A 17,675-nucleotide genomic window follows, 5' to 3' on the forward strand; every position below is an offset into this window, starting at 1 on the left:
TTGATTTTCATCCAAAAGGTCGTTAAAAATCTAGGTTGAGAGTTTGCTTTCTAACTTTTTACAATCTATATCGTTTTCAATCTGCTAATTAGTTTTGCCAGTTGTTACTAACAATTAGTCTATTGAACAATGAATTTAGTCTAATTCGAATGTTATAATTTGAAAAACAGCAAATCTACTATCTTAAAATTATGTTGAAAACAATTGTTTGTCAATAATTTTCATAATAAATCAAATAAATTAAAACCTAATAAAGATTTAAGCAATGACTAGAATTTTGTGCTTAAAATTAAACAAAATGAAATTATTCAAATTAGTATTTTATGCTATATTAATATTATTTAAAATAATTTATAATTTTTATATTAAAATGTTTCGTTTTCTTTTTCACTTCAGTTTTAATGAGTAAACATGTCCTACATTTTCCATAAAGGTATGAATTTGGAAAATTAATTAACTGATGTAAATATCAAAATTTATGTTTTACTTATATTTTATAAATGGGTTATGAATTGATGATTTTGACCAAAAATCCAATGAAAAAAAAATAGTTGTACTGGTTTTTGTGGATGGTTGATTGTGGAGGACGGAAAGTTAAAGTCTCAAATTAAGCATTTACCTTCTTATGTTTTTGACAAGTGTTTTTCATTTCTTTATTGAATTTTCTGATATTAGTAAGCATTTTAATATTAAAACAGACAATTTTTAACAAAACCAATGAAGGTTCTATTTGTCGTTTATCATTGACGACTAAATTGTTAAAGAAATAGTTTTGGTCTGAAATCTTAGGAAAACAATTGTGTTGAATATTGGAGAAAGTTATATTTATGATGACGACGAGTTAAATTCTTTGATTAAGAATTGCCTTCTAACGTTTTTGAAAAATATTTTTGTTTTCATTTATTTATTGAATTTGTCGATATTAGTAATAACTTTTAATCATTAAACCGAATTTTTTTGCGGAAACAATGAAAGTTTGATTTGTCGTTTGTCCTTAACAGTTACATTGTTAAAAAATAATACTTTTGGTATGAAATCTTGTAACAAAACTAGACGATTGCTTTTGGTCTGAAATATTATTACAAAAAACTGTGTTTCCTGTTACAGAAAGTTATATTTTGGATGACGGTTAGTTAAAGTCTCATATTAAGAATGTAAATTCTAATGTTGTTTACAAATGTTTTTGGTTTCATTTCTTTACTGAGTTTGTCATATTAGTAAACACTTTTAATCATTAAAACAGAAAATCTTTAATGGAGGAACTGAAGGTTGATTTGTCATTTCTACTCAACAGTTATTTAAAAAAAAAGTTTCATATGAATTCTTGTGACAAACCTAAAAGATTACTTTTGGTCTGATATATTATGACAAAAAAAAATTGTTGACCGTTGCAGAAAGTTATATTTTGGATGAAGGCAAGATAAAGTTTCAAATTAAGAGTTTACTTTCTAAAATTGTTGACAAGTGTTTTTGTTACCGTTATTGAATTTTCTGATATTAGTAAGCACTTTTAGTCATTAAATCCGATAACTCTTTTAACAAAACCAATGAAGGTTCGATTTGTCATTTGTCATTAACGGCTAAATGATTAAAAAGTTTCTACTTGGTATGGAAACTTGTCAAAAACACTAAAAAGTTATGGTCTGAAATTTTATAACAAAAAGATTGTGTTAACTATTGCAGAAAGTTATAGTTTGGATGAGTAAATTTAAAGTCTCAAATTACGAATTTACCTTCTAACGTTGTTGCCAAGTGTTTTTGTTCACGTTATTGAAATTTTAGATATATGTACGCACTTTTAATCATTAAAACCAAAACAAATTTAATGGAACCAATGAAGGTTTGATATGTCATTTGCCATTAGCCGCTAAATTGTTAAAAGTACTTTTGGCCTGAAATCTTTTGATACAATTAGACAACTACTTTTTGTCTGAAATCTTATAATAAAAATATTTTATTGACTATTACATAAAATTATATTTTGGATGATGGAAACTTGAAGTCTCAGACTGGGAGTTACCTTCTAATGTTGTTGAAAAAAAAATTTGTTTTTGATTTTTATGTACTTTATCGATATATTAAACACTTTTATTCATTAAAATTGAATATTTTATTATCCGGAACCAATGAAGGTTCGAGATGTTGTTTGTCACTAATGGCTGAATTAAAAAAAAATGCTGTTGGTTTAAAATCTTGTGCTAAAACTAGACTATTACTTTTAGTCTTAGAACATCCAAAACGTCTTTAAAATCTAGGTTGAGAGTTAGCTTTCAAATTTTGTTGAGAAGTGTTTTTGTTTTCATTATTTCAATTAGTTTTCCGGTTGTCACTAACAATTAGTCTATTGAAAAATAACTTGCCTATAAATCAACTGTTGTGGAATGTTAGATTTTGGATAACTGCAGTTCTACTATGTAACAGGAAACACGTTTTATTTCCTGTTACAAAACTAGACGATTGCTTTTTTGTTTAGCTATTCTTATATGTCATTATTAATTTAAACATAAAAATGATAACTCAAAATAGTAACAGTTGAAGATTGAAATTTATTATTATTATTATTATTTAAATAAATTTTGACAAAAAGAGATTAAACAATAACTTTGGTTACTCATAGTGATAACAAAATGATATAATAATTCAAATAAAGAAAAAACTAATAAAGAAAATTTAAGAAATGAATAGAATTAGTATGCTTAAAATTAAGTGAAATTAAAATTATTTAAAATTAAACTTTTATAATGTATTAATATTATTTAAAATAATTTATCTTTTTATAGTAAAATCCTTCTTTTATTGTTTCCTACAGTTTCAATGAGTAAATATGTCCTATATTTTCAGTAGAGGTATGAATTTAGAAAATTAATATATATGTATAACATCAAATTCCTATTAACTGATGTAAATATCAAAGATTTTTATTTTATTTTTTTTTATTTTTATAAATGGGTTATCAATTGATGGTTCTGACCTAAAATCTAATTAAAAAATAGATGTACCGGTTTTTCTGAATTGTTTGATTTTGGATGACGGAAAGTTAAAGTCTCAAATCAAGAATTTACCTTCTAATGTTGTCGAAAAGTGATTTTCATTTCTTTATTGATTTTTGGTTTAGTAAGCATTTTAATATTAAAATATAAATTGTTTTAACAAAACCAGTGAAGGTTCTAATTGTCGTTTATCATTAGCGACTAAATTGTTAAAAAATAATGTTGGTATGAAATCTTGAGATAAAATCAGCTGATTACTTTTGGTCTGAAATCTTATGACAAAAAAAATTACATTAACTTTTGCATAAAGTTATATTTTGGATGACATTAAGTTAAATTATGTGGTTAAGAATTTACCTTCTAACATTGATGGCAAATTTTTTTGGTTTTCATTTCTTTATTTAAGTTTTTGATATTAGTAAGCACTTTTAATCTTTAAACCGACAATTTTTTTACGGAAAAAAATTTGAATTTTTCGTTTTTCCTTAACGGCTGGTTAAATTCTCTAAAAATACTTTTAGTATGAAATCTTTGTAGAAAATTGTGTTGAGATTTACATAAATTTATATTTTGGATGATTGTAATTTAATGTCTCTGATTAACAATTTACCTTCTAATATTGTTGACAAATGTTTTTGGTCATTTCTTTTTTGAGTTTTTTCATATTAGTAAACAATTTAAATCATTAAAACCGACAATCTTGAATGGAGCAAATGAAGGTTAATTTGTCAGTTGTCCACAACGGTTAATTATTTTTTGAGAAAAATATGTTTGATATGAAATCTTGTGACAAAACTAGACTATTACTTTTGGTCTGATATCTTATGACAAATATTTTGTTGACTGTTGCAGAAAGTTATATTTTGGATTAATGCAAGTTTAAGCTAAAATTAATAATTTACTTTCTGGGGTTATTGACAAGTGTTTTTGTTAACGTTATTAAATTTGCCGATATTAGTAAACACTTTTAGTCATTAAACCGGTAGCTCTTTTAACGAAGGTTTGATTTGTTGGTTGTCATTTACGACTAAATGATTAAAAAAAAGCAATTTTGGTAGTGAAACCTGTGAAAAACACTGGTATGGAAATTTTGAAAAACACTAGACAATTTCTTTTGCAATAATTTTTCTACCAAGTGCAAAGATTTAACCTTTAGTACAAAACCTTTTTACTATACAAAGGCTCTTTTTATTCTATTATCAACACATTCTTTTATTGCTCTGGAAATGACAAGTATAAAGCAAAAGAGTTAGAACAGGTGTTGATAATTAACACATAGTCACAGTCAGTGGCGGAGCCAGAAATTTTTTATACCGGGGTCATAATTTTTTTTTTTCAAAAACATAATTTATAAACCATTAAAAACTACAAATTATAACTTTAATTTTTAATGTATTATAATTATTTTAGTAGGATTATATATTTTGTGAGGTCAAATTATATATTTTAATGGAGTCAATAATTTTTTTCTTAAACAAAAACAAATATATTTAAAAAAATAGTGGGGTCAGCTGACCCCACTTCTCCTTCACTACCTCCGCCCCTCACAGTCTCTCCATTACTCCTCTTCTTTGTGTTAATAAGTCTTTTGGTGTTTCCAAACCATAGCAAAATGAATGAACCACCACATCACATATAAAGTAATTTCCATTTGAAGCAAGACACCACTTGTGAATAAGAAGAAGCGAGAAAGACACTTGCTTAAGGGGACAAATTGCAAACTTAATATGCAATAACGTTAAGCAAGAAAAGAGATTCCGTACCATTCAGTCCTGAACTTCTTTGAAGGAAACTCAACTTGTAAAAAGTCTAAAGATTAACAAATTCTCTGTCACTGATTTTTGTGTCTGTTGGTAATAATAACTAAATCATTAAGGAAAAAACTGTAAGTTTAAGAAAAGAAAACAGAGCAATTTCTCATAATTTCGTACGTTTTCGGGCAAATAGATCTTGTTTCTTAAAATCTTAACCAGATCAAGCTTTCGCTTCACCCATAACCCAAATTTGAATAACTACAAGAAGATTCAGCGCTAATCTAAACAAAACCTACTTTGATTTTTTTTGCCATCAAGATCGCATAAGAAACCTATAAACCCTTACTGATATTTCTAGAGAGAGATAAAAGGGGGAATATCAAATAAGTGATAACTTCTGACCTGTGTGATGAGAGGAAGACGATGGAAAAGTTTGATTAGAGAACTATGCGGGTAAACTTCCATTAAATTAGAAAATATTGATAATTTAGGTTTATTTTAGGATGATATAACGAGTTAGAGAATTTTTTTAAGATAGTCCTTTAAGTTTTTATCACAAAAATAGCATTCAATGAAAAAAATGACCAAAATAAATTTTATTAAAAAGTTAAAATATATTTTCACGCTAAGGTTAACTAATCTAAACTTATGGTTTAGACTTAAGGGGTGGAGTTTTGGGTATATGGTTTTAAATTTTAAAAAATAAAAATAAATATTAAAAATTCTAAAATTAAAAATAGCTATTTTGGTCAATTTTTTTTTAATGTTATTTTTGTGACAAAAACTTAAAATGTATATTCGAGAGAATTGCCCAAAGGGTTATTTCAAGGGCAATTGTCAATAATAGCACATTTTGAGTTTTTGTCTCAAAAATAACACTAGAAGGAGAAAGTCACAAAAATAACATTCACTAAAAGGTAAAATATCTCTAATATCATTGGTTTAAAATTAAATAAACAAATAAAATAAAATAAAAAATAAATAAAAAAATAAAAAAATGAAAAAAATAATTTTTTTTTATAGTTTCAGATTATATGTTTTCAGATTCGAAATTTTTTATAATTTTTTTGAGTTTCTTTTTTTATTTTTTTTTTTATTTTTTTCAAATTTTCTTTTTATAATTCAAAAATACTTTTTGAAACTGTTTTTAAAATTTTTTAGTATTTATTTTTTATTTTATAAAATTTTAAATCATAATTCCAAAACCCCACCCCTTAACTCTAAACCCTAAGGTTTGGATTAATTAACCCAAGGGATATAAGTATTTATTTACTTCTGAAACATATTTTTGTGACTTTGAGTCTTAAATGCTAATTTGGGAACAAAAACTTGGTTTGGTGCTATTCTAGTCTTTTTTTTCTTATTTCAAAAGTGTTTTTAGTTTTAACTTTTAACTAGACTTTGATCCGCGCGCCTGCGCGGATGTATATTTTGAAAAATATGTTGATATTTGTTTTTCATGTAATTATTATGATTTGGAAAAATGAATCTGAGGAACAGAACTAATACCGATCCAAAAATATAGTACCAAACCCGAACATAAATTGATTAAATATTTGAATTATCCAAAATTTTGTTATTTAGAGAACCAAATCTGATCCGAACTGAAGTATTTGGGTACCCGAATTTATCTAAAAATAGATTTATATAGTTATATATATTAATTATTTTTAGATTTAACGTATATAAAACATCAAGAATGATACTTTTAAATTGGTTTAAATACTTTAAATTGGTTTAAATACTTGAAAATATATGTAGATAGTCAAAAGTAAATATCTGAAATAGTTAAAGTATACTCAAATCACCAAAAATACTTAAAATAATTATTGATTCCATATCCAAAATTTTAAATCAAGCCAATTGATATGTTAAGCTTAGGTATTCTGACATATGTTATTCAAATATATTATTTTATTTATAAATTTTGAGAAATTTAAAATATATAATGATTTAAAACTTTTAAAATAATTCAAATGGGTTATCCAAACCCGTCAAATCCGCAAAAATCCGAATCGAACTCAAACCAAAATTTAGAAACATCCTAATAGGACTGAAATCTTTGACCCCGAAAACCCAAAACACAAACCGATCAGAACCAAGCTTGTATGGGTACCCGAAAGCCCATAGTCATTATTATATACGTATATTGTCATCATATAATTAATCGTATTTTATACGTACCATCATATAAGTAATCATATAATTAATAGTATTTTATACATACCATCATATAAATAATTACATATATTATATTTTAAAACTTAATATGAAATATAAAAACCATAATTTGAGTTGTTATTTCAAATTGGGCTTTGTATTGTATTTTTCTTATATATATTGACAACATTTTTTTATAATGGTTATTGAAAAATAGTTTAGTAAAAATCCATTTTTGAATATATATGTATATTTTTGAATCAATTTTTGATATAAATCAACTTTGAATTATTATTTTGATTTGAAATATGTATATAAAGTTTAATTTTTTTTTATGGTTAGTTTGAAAAAAAAAGTTTTAGGTAATTAGATTGACCCATTTTAGTATATTTTAAAACTGACACACATAGATAGTTTCTTATAATATGATGGACTTTCAATTTTTCTTAATAACATAAACCCATTACATTTTTTCTTAATACTATTATCCTTGTTTTCAAACAAAATTAATTTTTTTTTAAAAGACTACAATCCATGTTTCCAACCACTTCTATTCAAGTCTCCAAACACTCTAATTTTGTACTTGAGTTTTAATAAGATAGATAGATTAGATAGGGCTTAAAATGGCCCATTAATGAGAAATCTAAGTGAATTAGGCCTTAGTTTTAAAATAAGTACTGTTTACCGATTACCCATTACCCATTGGACCTGCAAAGTTTCTACCGACTATAGTCGTAACCGGTTTACGGATTATAGTCGTAACCGGTTTAATGATTAATAACAACAACGACTTCTTCTTCTTCTCCCAACCTTACAATCTCTGAATCAAAACCTAAACCCTAATTCCCCAAATCCGATTCGATTTCGTGAATCCCCGCATCAGCGAAGATGGTTTTAGCGGAGCTGGGCGGGCAGATCGCCAGCGCCTTACAGAAGATGAGCAATGTGACGATTATCGACGAGAAGGCTCTGAACGAATGCTTGAAAGAGATCACTCGCGCCCTTCTCCACTCCGATGTTTCTTTCCCCCTTGTGAGGGAGATGCAGAACAACATCAAGAAGATCGTCAACCTCGAGGAGCTAGCTGCTGGTCACAACAAGCGACGCATCATTGAACAAGTTTGATTTTTTTTTTTTAAAGAATTTTTTTTTATTAAATTGATTATTTATTTAATTGTTGTTTCTTTTCAGGCGATATTTAGTGAACTGTGTAAGATGTTGGATCCAGGGAAGCCTGCATTTGCGCCCAAGAAGGCTAAACCTAGTGTAGTTATGTTCGTGGGGTTACAAGGTGAGGTCTTGAGATAAAAGGTTGAATGTGTAAACGTTTTGTTGACTGTTAATGTTTAGGTGCTGGTAAGACCACAACGTGTACCAAGTATGCTTATTACCATCAGAAGAAAGGGTACAAGCCGGCTCTGGTGTGTGCGGATACTTTCAGGGCTGGTGCTTTTGATCAGCTGAAACAGAATGCCACCAAGGCTAGGATCCCCTTTTATGGAAGGTATGGAGATTTTTATTCTTGCAGACCTTTGTTGCTTGTTTTTCCAGTAGAATAGTAGCTCACAGACTCAAGGAACAAAAAAATTCTATGATATTCTTTGATTTAGGATGGATATTTGATTGGTTACATAACATATTTTTCTTTTTTTCATTATCCAGTATGTTTTCGTTATACTTCTCTGCGTGTCATTTATGTTTAGGAGTTTCTTTAAGCCCTTTTGACCTTTTTGTCAATTACTGTGACTTGGCTTTTTGTAGTTTCTTATTTACGTCAGTGACTGTAAAAGAGGGAGATGAAAAAGCGAAAGAGATATTCTATAGGGCATATTGTGATAACAAAAAGTCTAATGCTGGGTTGTGATACTTTGCAGCTACACGGAATCTGATCCTGTGAAAATTGCTGTTGAGGGAGTTGATACGTTTAAGAAAGAAAACTGTGATCTTATTATTGTCGACACCAGTGGACGCCATAAACAAGAAGCTACTCTCTTTGAAGAAATGCGTCAAGTTGCTGAAGCAACGGTATGTTCTGTTATCTTGAAGTATTATGTTTGTTCCTTGGTTGATGTCTTCTTGATCATGGTCTATTCATTTTGCAGAAACCAGATCTTGTTATATTTGTCATGGACAGCAGTATTGGTCAAGCTGCATTTGACCAAGCTCAAGCATTTAAGCAAAGTGTTGCCGTGGGAGCTGTGATTATCACTAAGATGGATGGCCATGCCAAGGGTGGTGGTGCTCTTAGCGCGTAAGTATCTTCCACCTACTGAATCTCGTTCTATGAAGTCGAAATAGTCTGAAAATCTTTCTTGCGGTTTTTTTTTTTTAGTTGGACAATTGAATTTGATCCGTTTTCATCTTGTTAGTGTTGCAGCTACAAAGAGTCCTGTGATATTCATCGGAACAGGAGAGCATATGGATGAGTTTGAAGTGTTTGACGTCAAACCATTTGTCAGCCGTCTCTTAGGTAACCTCCATGGCATTATTGAAGGAGAGTAATCGAAGTCTCCCATTGAGTTGTTTGTTGACTCGGAATCGGTTTTTATGCACAACAGGAATGGGTGATTGGTCTGGATTCGTGGATAAACTACAAGATGTGGTACCTAAAAATCAACAGCCTGAACTTCTGGAAAAGCTCTCTCAGGGTACCTTCACATTGAGAATTATGTACGACCAGTTCCAGAACATACTGAACATGGGCCCACTAAAGGAGGTCAGAGAATCTCTTGTCAAATTATTATTATGCTTAAGAGCACGAGGTGCCTGAGTGATATATCAATAGCCTGAGGTGTTGGGTCTGTGTGTAGGTTTTCTCAATGCTTCCTGGAGGTGCTGCTGATATGATGCCGAAAGGACATGAGAAAGAAAGCCAAGCCAAGGTAAAGCGATACATGACAATGATGGATTCTATGACAAACGAAGGTGAGAGCAATACTTTCTTATAATTTGGATAAAGTTTCCAGAGTAGAAGTAATAAGTAATAACTGATGGTGTTTGTTTCTTAACTGGTGCAGAACTGGACAGCTCGAACCCGAAGGTGTTTAACGAGTCAAGGATGATGAGGATAGCGAGAGGGTCAGGGAGGCTTGTAAGAGAAGTGATGGAGATGTTGGAAGAGTACAAGAGGCTAGCAAAGATATGGAGCAAGATGAAAGGGCTCAAGATCCCAAAGAGTGGAGACATGAGCGCACTCTCGAGAAACATGAACGCTCAGCACATGAGCAAGGTCCTCCCTCCCCAGATGCTCAAGCAGATTGGTGGCATGGGTGGTCTACAAAGTCTCATGAAACAGATGGGTTCCGGCAAGGATATGATGGGAATGTTCGGCGGCAAAGACAAGTAGTTTCTTTCTTTCTTTCTCACCCAAAAAACAACAACACTTTGCTCGTTTGTCATTATTTGTCTCTTTTATTTTTTGTAATCAAATCATTTACACCATAAGAGTACTGTTTTAGCTTTGAACAAAACCTCTTCGAATCAATAATAATACAATAAGGAAGAAACAAGGAAAGAATGAAGTGAGAAAGAGAGTCAGGTTTATTATACTTGTTGTCTAAAGAGGAAGAAGAGCAAGATTTCATCCCAGATATCAGGAACTATTAGAATTGAAATCTTGTCTACTAAAATGATCTTACAGATTGTATTTGAAAATGAAAACATTTTTTATGTAAATTTAAAATTGATAGAATTTTCCTTAAAAAAACTCGAGCAAATAGTTCAGAGTATAAACATGTGCTTTTGGTAAAGAACAAAAGCATTTCCAGACAAAAAAAAACATGTCTAAGACACATAGATTTGATAATATCATGAAACTTGATCTACCTCTTCTCTAATCTGACAACATGAACCAAACATAAGCTTGCGTGATCCCCGAAGAGAAGCACAAGTTATAACATTTCTCAGCAGCTCCATCTATGATGGCCGTTTTGTATAAAGAAACAATGGAGTTCCATTTCCATTTATATTAGCTCTTCTTCACTTTGCTAATATATGCCTGAAAGTTGAACAACAAAGACAGGGGTTAATGAAACCTCAAGTGACTGCATATTTAGTCTTAAGCTAGAGAAGTACGCATGTGCGTGAACAAACAGACCTGGACAAGCTTGGTAAGCTTTGGTTTTGAAGCTGATAGATAATGGTCGATCTTCTCTTGTGTCTGAGGAATGTTTCCGGTTTGAATTGCGCCTGTAACTTTGTCAACTGCCTTCTTGACTATGTTTTTGTAAGCATCCTTATTCATCCCACCTTCTTTCCAAGCAGGTTTTAGAAGCTCCTTAACAATCTCCACCAGAGCGAACTTAAACGCTTTCATTCCCTTTGGATCCTTTTCTTTCTTGCTGTTTTCATCGCCAGCCCCATCATCTTCTTCTTCTTCTTCCTCTACATCCTTCCCGGTCGTTTCTCCTCCTTCTTGTTCAGTCTTTCTCACATCTGGCTCTTTGCTGGCTTCTTCTTCAGAAGCCTTTGGATTTCCAGCTATCAAAGTGTCGCTGTTGAGTATCTGTACAGCTGGAACTACTCCGGTTTGAATGGAGTTATTACTAAGGAGGTCACTTTGAGCAAGTGAAGACTGTTGCTCTTTCCCATACACTTCAGGCACCTGCATAGTCTCTTTGGGGTTCAAAGTAGATTGAAGCTGAGGAATCGGCTGCCCGTTTCCGAAAAACTGTGCTAGAGATGCTGAGATGTTACTAATATGATTAAGCTCTTCCCTACTCACAGTGCTTTGAGCAATTCCACTCTCAGGAAGATTAGTAGTAACAGCAGGAGGAGGAGGTGGCGGCAGCACTTGACTTCCTCCAACAGCTAGTGGTGTGCTTTGGTAAGGCACTGCACTATGATTCTCAATCTTCTGATTGAATGCTTGCACTGGAGGAGCTGAGTTAGCGATGATGTTATTACTGAAACCATGATGCGAATGAGATATAGCTGCAGAACCAGGTGCTAAAGTATCTTTAACTACACTGTGCTCTTCGTTCAGAGGCTTCTTTAAAGTTTTAACTCCATAGTTCCAATCTGGAGACATCTCCATATCACCAATCCAGCTACCATTATTATTATTATTATTATTACCCTTAGATCCCTCACAAGACTTCCCTGTATCTGACCTTTCGTTCCATCTATGACTGTTCCGCATCCTCTCTGTTGTGCCACTACTAAACATCTGGTCTTGCGGCTTTCTCTCAGGACTTCTCCTCGCAGGTGGGGCACCATGGTGAGAGAATCTGCAACTTGTGCCATTACGACAGTTCCTTAACGCAAAGTACCTGCAAGGAACATTGGAGACCCTGTTGTATTCTCGCTCAGGAACATCCCTTCTGTCTCTGTGGCTTCTCAAGATAGGATCTGAAGCTTCTCTTCTTGAGTTACTATGATCCTCTGGGTAATCAGACCTCCTCAAGGGATACTGTTCTCGTGAATCCTCAGTATAGTATTTGGTATCTCTATCATTATAGTCACCAGCTCTACTGTATCGACCATCAGTATCTCTCGTCTTGTGTCTGTCATAGGATCCTCTTGCATCTCGCCTTACTCTCTGCAATGGACTTCTGCTACGGCTACGGCTCATGCTCCTGCTGTTACTTCTACTTCCACTCCTATTGACAAACACAAGTATCAGCTTATTACATAAACAAAAGGAATAAGACATAACCGACACTGACCTACGGGTTCGAGGCCTGTCCCAATACGGTTGCCTAGTTTCATCTTGTTCAGAAGACTTTCTAGTATCATAGTAACTCATCATGGCGTCATCACCTTCGTCATGCGAAACTCTGCTTCTGGAAGGCCAAGCTTCTCCTTGATGTTGTTGTCTAGATTTCAGACGCTCGTCGTCATTGTCATCATCATCGGGAACAGATCTCCTGCTGCTTCCGTTTCTACCATTACCCTCTGGATAGAAGCCTGCATGCTCAGGATCTTTGTCGTGGTAATAAGAACCTGACTTCTCAACGTAATCATTCCCATTCTCAGTGGCTTCTTGCTTGGCGTCCCATTTCGAAACACGTTTCCTCCCAGAACTACTCATTCTCAGTATTGTCTGCAAAGAGAGAGAGGGAGAGTACATGTGTTTGAAACACTCAAGCAGAAGCATATCTCAATTCTCAAAAGGACAAGACCAAACTAAACTACCAGGGAATGAATTAAGAATCAGACAGCAAAAAAAAAAAAAAAAGTAATATTTCTAAAAAGAACAAAAGTGAAGCATAAGATCCTGTCTGAATCAATGCGAGAACAGCTACCCACGAACTAAATTCGAATGCCCTTCCTAAATTAGAGCTTATTTCAAGTTTCTGGAAACCCTAAATTCAAGAGGGGGCTAATTAATAATATTAAGACAGAGAGAAAGAGAGAAGAAGAAGAAGAAGGAGACTTACGTGTAGCTATCTATGGAAGGAGGCTTCATCGGTTGTTAGGGTTTGAAGAGAAGGGTACGAGCGAGGAAGGACGAAGACTTTTTTTAACTTTTTTTTTTTCTGATTAGTTGGAGCTTTCTTTCTGTTTCTTCTTCGAGGAGGGTAGGTTGAGTTTTTTTGCCCTTCCGCGTGGTGGGACCCCCACGCCTTAGGTGGGTAATCACAGCCGTTGGTTTAGTTTAATGCTTAACGAACCGAACGCCATCTCACTTATGTTCCGCTGATCAGCACCGGTCTGAACCAATTGAAGTTGAACATTTCTTTCTTTTTTTTCTTTTTATTAACGTTGGATAGTATTATTAACTTTTCTACCCAAATTAAACTAACACACGTTTAATTCACTACGAAAAACAAATGTAGAAAAAATGATATACCAGTAGAAATCTAAATTAAACTAACACATATTTATTTTATCGTATGGATAAAAAAAATCATATAAAACTCTATATGTATAGAATAGTTGAATCTCAAGAGATAATCTCGTAATAATCCAAAAACATTTGTCAGTCTGAAATGAGGACGAGTGTCAGTCTCATTTTAATATTCTAGTAGGAGCAACCGAGATAAAATAATTTTTTATATTTTCTATTAATAATAACAGAGTCAAAAAGATTAATGTTCTATAAAATTTTATGTTGTCTTTCGGAGTAATCATAGTTTGCACAAAGAATTCCATCGCCGTCAAATAAAGATCTATCTGCACAGTAGATCTGTAATTACTTTTTCTGAACGTTCAGATGAACAAATTTTTTTTTCTTTTCAAATCTATTGGAAGAAACATATAAAAAAACAATCAAAACTTTGTCAGATTTAAAATAAATTGGCAATCAAACAAACCAAGTGAAATTTTATTAATTTATAGAGTTATTAGTTAACAAAAAAATTCCTTTCTATAAAATATATTGTTTTTGTTATACTATTATGTGTATAAGATTTAGCTATAATTTTACTAAATATTATTAAAATGTTAAGAAAAAATAGAGATGAATTTCACTGTGAATACAAAACAACTAATAAAATATTTTGTTTGTACTTATATAAACCTTATAAATATAAATTATTAATTTATGATTTTAATGACACTATATATTTACATAGTATTTTCTAAAAATAATATTATTTTATTAATTTATCAATTTGCGTTATATTTTGAACTAGACGTAAAAATTTATTAATTTATCGTGGTTATTAATTTATTGAATATTAATTTATAGAGTTTCTATTATAGTATAAGTCGTTGGTGACTCATCTATCTAGATAAGAAGAAATAAAATATGGTGAGAAGATGATGTAACATATTCAAGAGTAGGCCTGAGTGTACATTTTTTTCTTTGGTAGGAAGGCCTGAGTGTATTTACCCCAAGCCGAAGTACCTATCTAAACCCGAACAGAAAAAATTTGAAACCGGATCCGAGCCATTATATAAAAATATATGAATAGGACTTATGGGCTTAGTACTTTGGAGTTTGGGTATAACCTGAAAAGAATCAGAATCCGAACTAGGATCCGAAGATATTCAAAATTAGTTAAATATATAAATGTTTTTATATATGCTAAGGTAATTTATATATTTTATACTATTCTAAATATTTTTGTAGTTTGTTTTATTTGTTATATTTTGAATAATGTTTAGATATTTTTGATGGTTTAACTAACTTTTAATTAGATTTTTGAATAATTTATATAATTTAATTTTTGTCAATTTTCAGGTTTTAGAAAGAAAAAAAATTGGACGATTTCAGAAAATGGTTTCAATCCGCTCCGAACCAAACTCGAAAAAAAATAAACCGAATCCGAACCGATAATTAGTAAAACTCGAATGTTACTTATGAGCATAATACCAAAAATATAAAAATCCGAATCAACTGAACTAAAACCGATGGGTCTCCCAAACGTCAATGCCTATTCAAGAGCGAAAGAGAGAGAGTTACCATTGTATACTGATAGGAGCTCAAGTTTGAGTTGCTCTGGTGGATTGCTGGCTCATGCTCAGCCCCGGTGAGTATATATAGCTCCTTCTCCGATTTGGAGGAGGGAGGTGAACACCGGGTAAACAAGATCTTGTGTCGTTTCTTTATAGTTTATCTCTCATCTTACATTCAAATGAATCTGATTCTAACAACAAAGTATTGAAGCGGTTGAGAGTCTACTGTGAGGATTGAGCTTAGGATTGCACAGTACATAAAGCAAAAAAAACATTTAAAAACAATCCAAACATTTTTTTTAAACAAAACAATCCAAACATATTATCAAGTAATTCAAAGATTGGATCATTGTCCAGAAGACCAGAAAAATGTGTTTTGATCAACAAGACATATCCAATGTACAGGAAATATAGCCTTGTAGGGTCCTATATTTGGTTGAAATAAATTCCTTGAGTTATATATCAGAAACAAGTGTAATCAAGTCATTTGGAACTCTAAGAAGATGACCCCTATTTAGTGAAGAAATATATGTTTGAAATTAAAGAGAAGTCTGCGGAGAAGTGAAGCTCGAACCTTGGAGCCACCAATATCGACCAATCCTCGACCATAGACCCATAACCTATGCACAACCCATCCTCTGGCAGAGGGATGCATCAATTTTAGGAAGATTTTATTTTCTGCCCTTAAACCTAAATTAAGCTGACACATGCCCACGTAAGGTTTAAGTTTTTTTGGGGCAAACCTTACTTGATTAGATAACTGAGTTTACTCTATGACGGAGGAATTACATAGACAAACCAGAGAAGTCTTCGCGAGGCTGGCTGTCTGCTGCAACATTTTCTAAACGAGAAATACAAGAAAAAGAGATATAATGGAAGGAGTGGCTCAACGTGCGGATGCCACGGAGAATTCCTTGAATTTCCACCATTGAGGGCCTGTTTGTTTCTCCATTTGGATGGATCATCTGGATGAAGATGAGAGTTTTGTTTGTTTAGGCACTAAGATGACTTTTGGAAATTTAGGCTTAATTTTAAAGTCCATTCAGCTGAACCAATTTGGATCATTTGAATGGATATGGTTCATTCAAAATAGTATAAAGTCTATTATGCCCTAATGTAATTCACAAATTACAAACCTAAAAATAAAATCATTTTTGTCACAAACGAAAACTGACAAAACTACAAACACTTTTTCCCGTGATAAAAACTATTTTTTACGCCAAAACCCCAAAACGCATTTTCCCGCTAAAATTGCACAAAAATATTTTTCCGTCAAAATTGCAAAAACGTGTTTTCCCGCAAAAATTGAAAAACATGTTTTCATGCACAAATCACAAAAAAAAAATGTTTTCACGCCAACACCCCCAAAATATATTTTTCCGCCAAAACACAAAAAAACATGTTTTACCGCCAAAGTCGCAAAACGTGTTTTCCCGCCAAAATTGCAAAAACGTACTTTTCCGCCAAAATTGCAAAAACGTACTTTTCCGCCAAAACCAAAAAAACATGTTTTCCCACCAAAACCAAAAAACGTGTTTTCTCGCCAAAACCGAAAATTTGTATTTTCCCGCCAAAACCGAAAAATCTTGTTTTCCCGCGAAACCGTAAAAATGTGTTCCCGCCAAAAACGTGTTTTCCCGACAAAATCGCAAAAACACGTTTTCCGCCAAAATCGCAAAAACGTGTTTTCCCGAACGTGTTTTCTCGCCAAAATCGCAAAAATGTGCTTTCCCGCTAAAACTGCGTTTTCCCGCCAAAACCGCAAAACCGCATTTTCCCGCCAAAACATCAAAAGCATGTTTTCCCGCCAAAATCGTAAAAATACGTTTTCCCGCCAAAAACATGTTTTCCTGCCAAAATCGCAAAAACGCGTTTTCCCGCCAAAACTGCAAAAACGCATTTTCCCGCCAAAACCGCAAAAATGCGTTTTTTCGCCAAAATCGCAAAAACGTGGTTTCCTCCAAAACCGCAAAAAACGTGTTTTCTCGCCAAAAACGTGTTTCCCGACAAAACCGCAAAAAACCTGTTTTCTCGCCAAAACCGAAAATTTGTATTTCCCCGCCAAAACCGAAAAATCTCGTTTTCCCGCCATAACCGAAAAATCTTGTTTTCCGCTAAAACCGAAAAATCTTGTTTTCCCGCTCAAACCGCAAAAAAGAAAACTCGTTAATTTTGAAATAATTCTAATGTAAATATATTAAATTAAATAATTAAATGTAATATAGTTAAAATTAATGTCAAACATATGATTAAATCAACATAAGGGTATTTTGGTAATTTGTTTGCTAAACTCATTTGAATGGAAATAAAAATAAAAAAACAAACATAAGATCCATTTAGATGATTCATCTAGATGAGCTATGTGGATGGACAAACAAACAATCACAAAAATCTGAATGGATCATTTGAATAGATCATACAAATGAAT

General features: G+C 32.1%; 2 protein-coding genes and 1 long non-coding RNA gene across 3 annotated transcripts; 1 reads left to right on the forward strand and 2 right to left on the reverse strand.

Annotated features, from left to right (window-relative positions):
- Window positions 1–4,078: 4,078 nt before the first annotated feature.
- LOC117125906 lies at window positions 4,079–5,753 on the reverse strand. Its single transcript, XR_004448376.1, has 2 exons — window positions 4,754–5,753; window positions 4,079–4,657 (listed from the first exon to the last, which is right to left on the reverse strand). It is a non-coding gene; the product is annotated as an uncharacterized LOC117125906 (long non-coding RNA).
- Window positions 5,754–7,675: 1,922 nt separating this feature from the next.
- On the forward strand, window positions 7,676–10,413 carry LOC103871438 (signal recognition particle 54 kDa protein 3). Its single transcript, XM_009149685.3, has 9 exons — window positions 7,676–8,023; window positions 8,096–8,195; window positions 8,255–8,408; window positions 8,779–8,929; window positions 9,007–9,155; window positions 9,274–9,374; window positions 9,463–9,620; window positions 9,715–9,829; window positions 9,922–10,413. The coding sequence occupies exons 1-9, from the start codon at window positions 7,793–7,795 to the stop codon at window positions 10,248–10,250; spliced, it is 1,488 nt and encodes a 495-aa protein (XP_009147933.1). The 5' UTR covers window positions 7,676–7,792; the 3' UTR covers window positions 10,251–10,413.
- Window positions 10,414–10,573: 160 nt separating this feature from the next.
- On the reverse strand, window positions 10,574–13,708 carry LOC103871439 (zinc finger CCCH domain-containing protein 38). The gene is made up of 4 exons (XM_009149687.3): window positions 13,285–13,708; window positions 12,571–12,947; window positions 11,001–12,504; window positions 10,574–10,901 (listed from the first exon to the last, which is right to left on the reverse strand). The coding sequence occupies exons 2-4, from the start codon at window positions 12,933–12,935 to the stop codon at window positions 10,872–10,874; spliced, it is 1,899 nt and encodes a 632-aa protein (XP_009147935.1). The 5' UTR covers window positions 12,936–12,947; window positions 13,285–13,708; the 3' UTR covers window positions 10,574–10,871.
- Window positions 13,709–17,675: the final 3,967 nt, after the last annotated feature.

This window comes from Brassica rapa, chromosome A06 (genome assembly GCF_000309985.2).
Source record: "Brassica rapa cultivar Chiifu-401-42 chromosome A06, CAAS_Brap_v3.01, whole genome shotgun sequence".
In the NCBI taxonomy this organism is placed as follows: domain Eukaryota; kingdom Viridiplantae; phylum Streptophyta; class Magnoliopsida; order Brassicales; family Brassicaceae; genus Brassica; species Brassica rapa.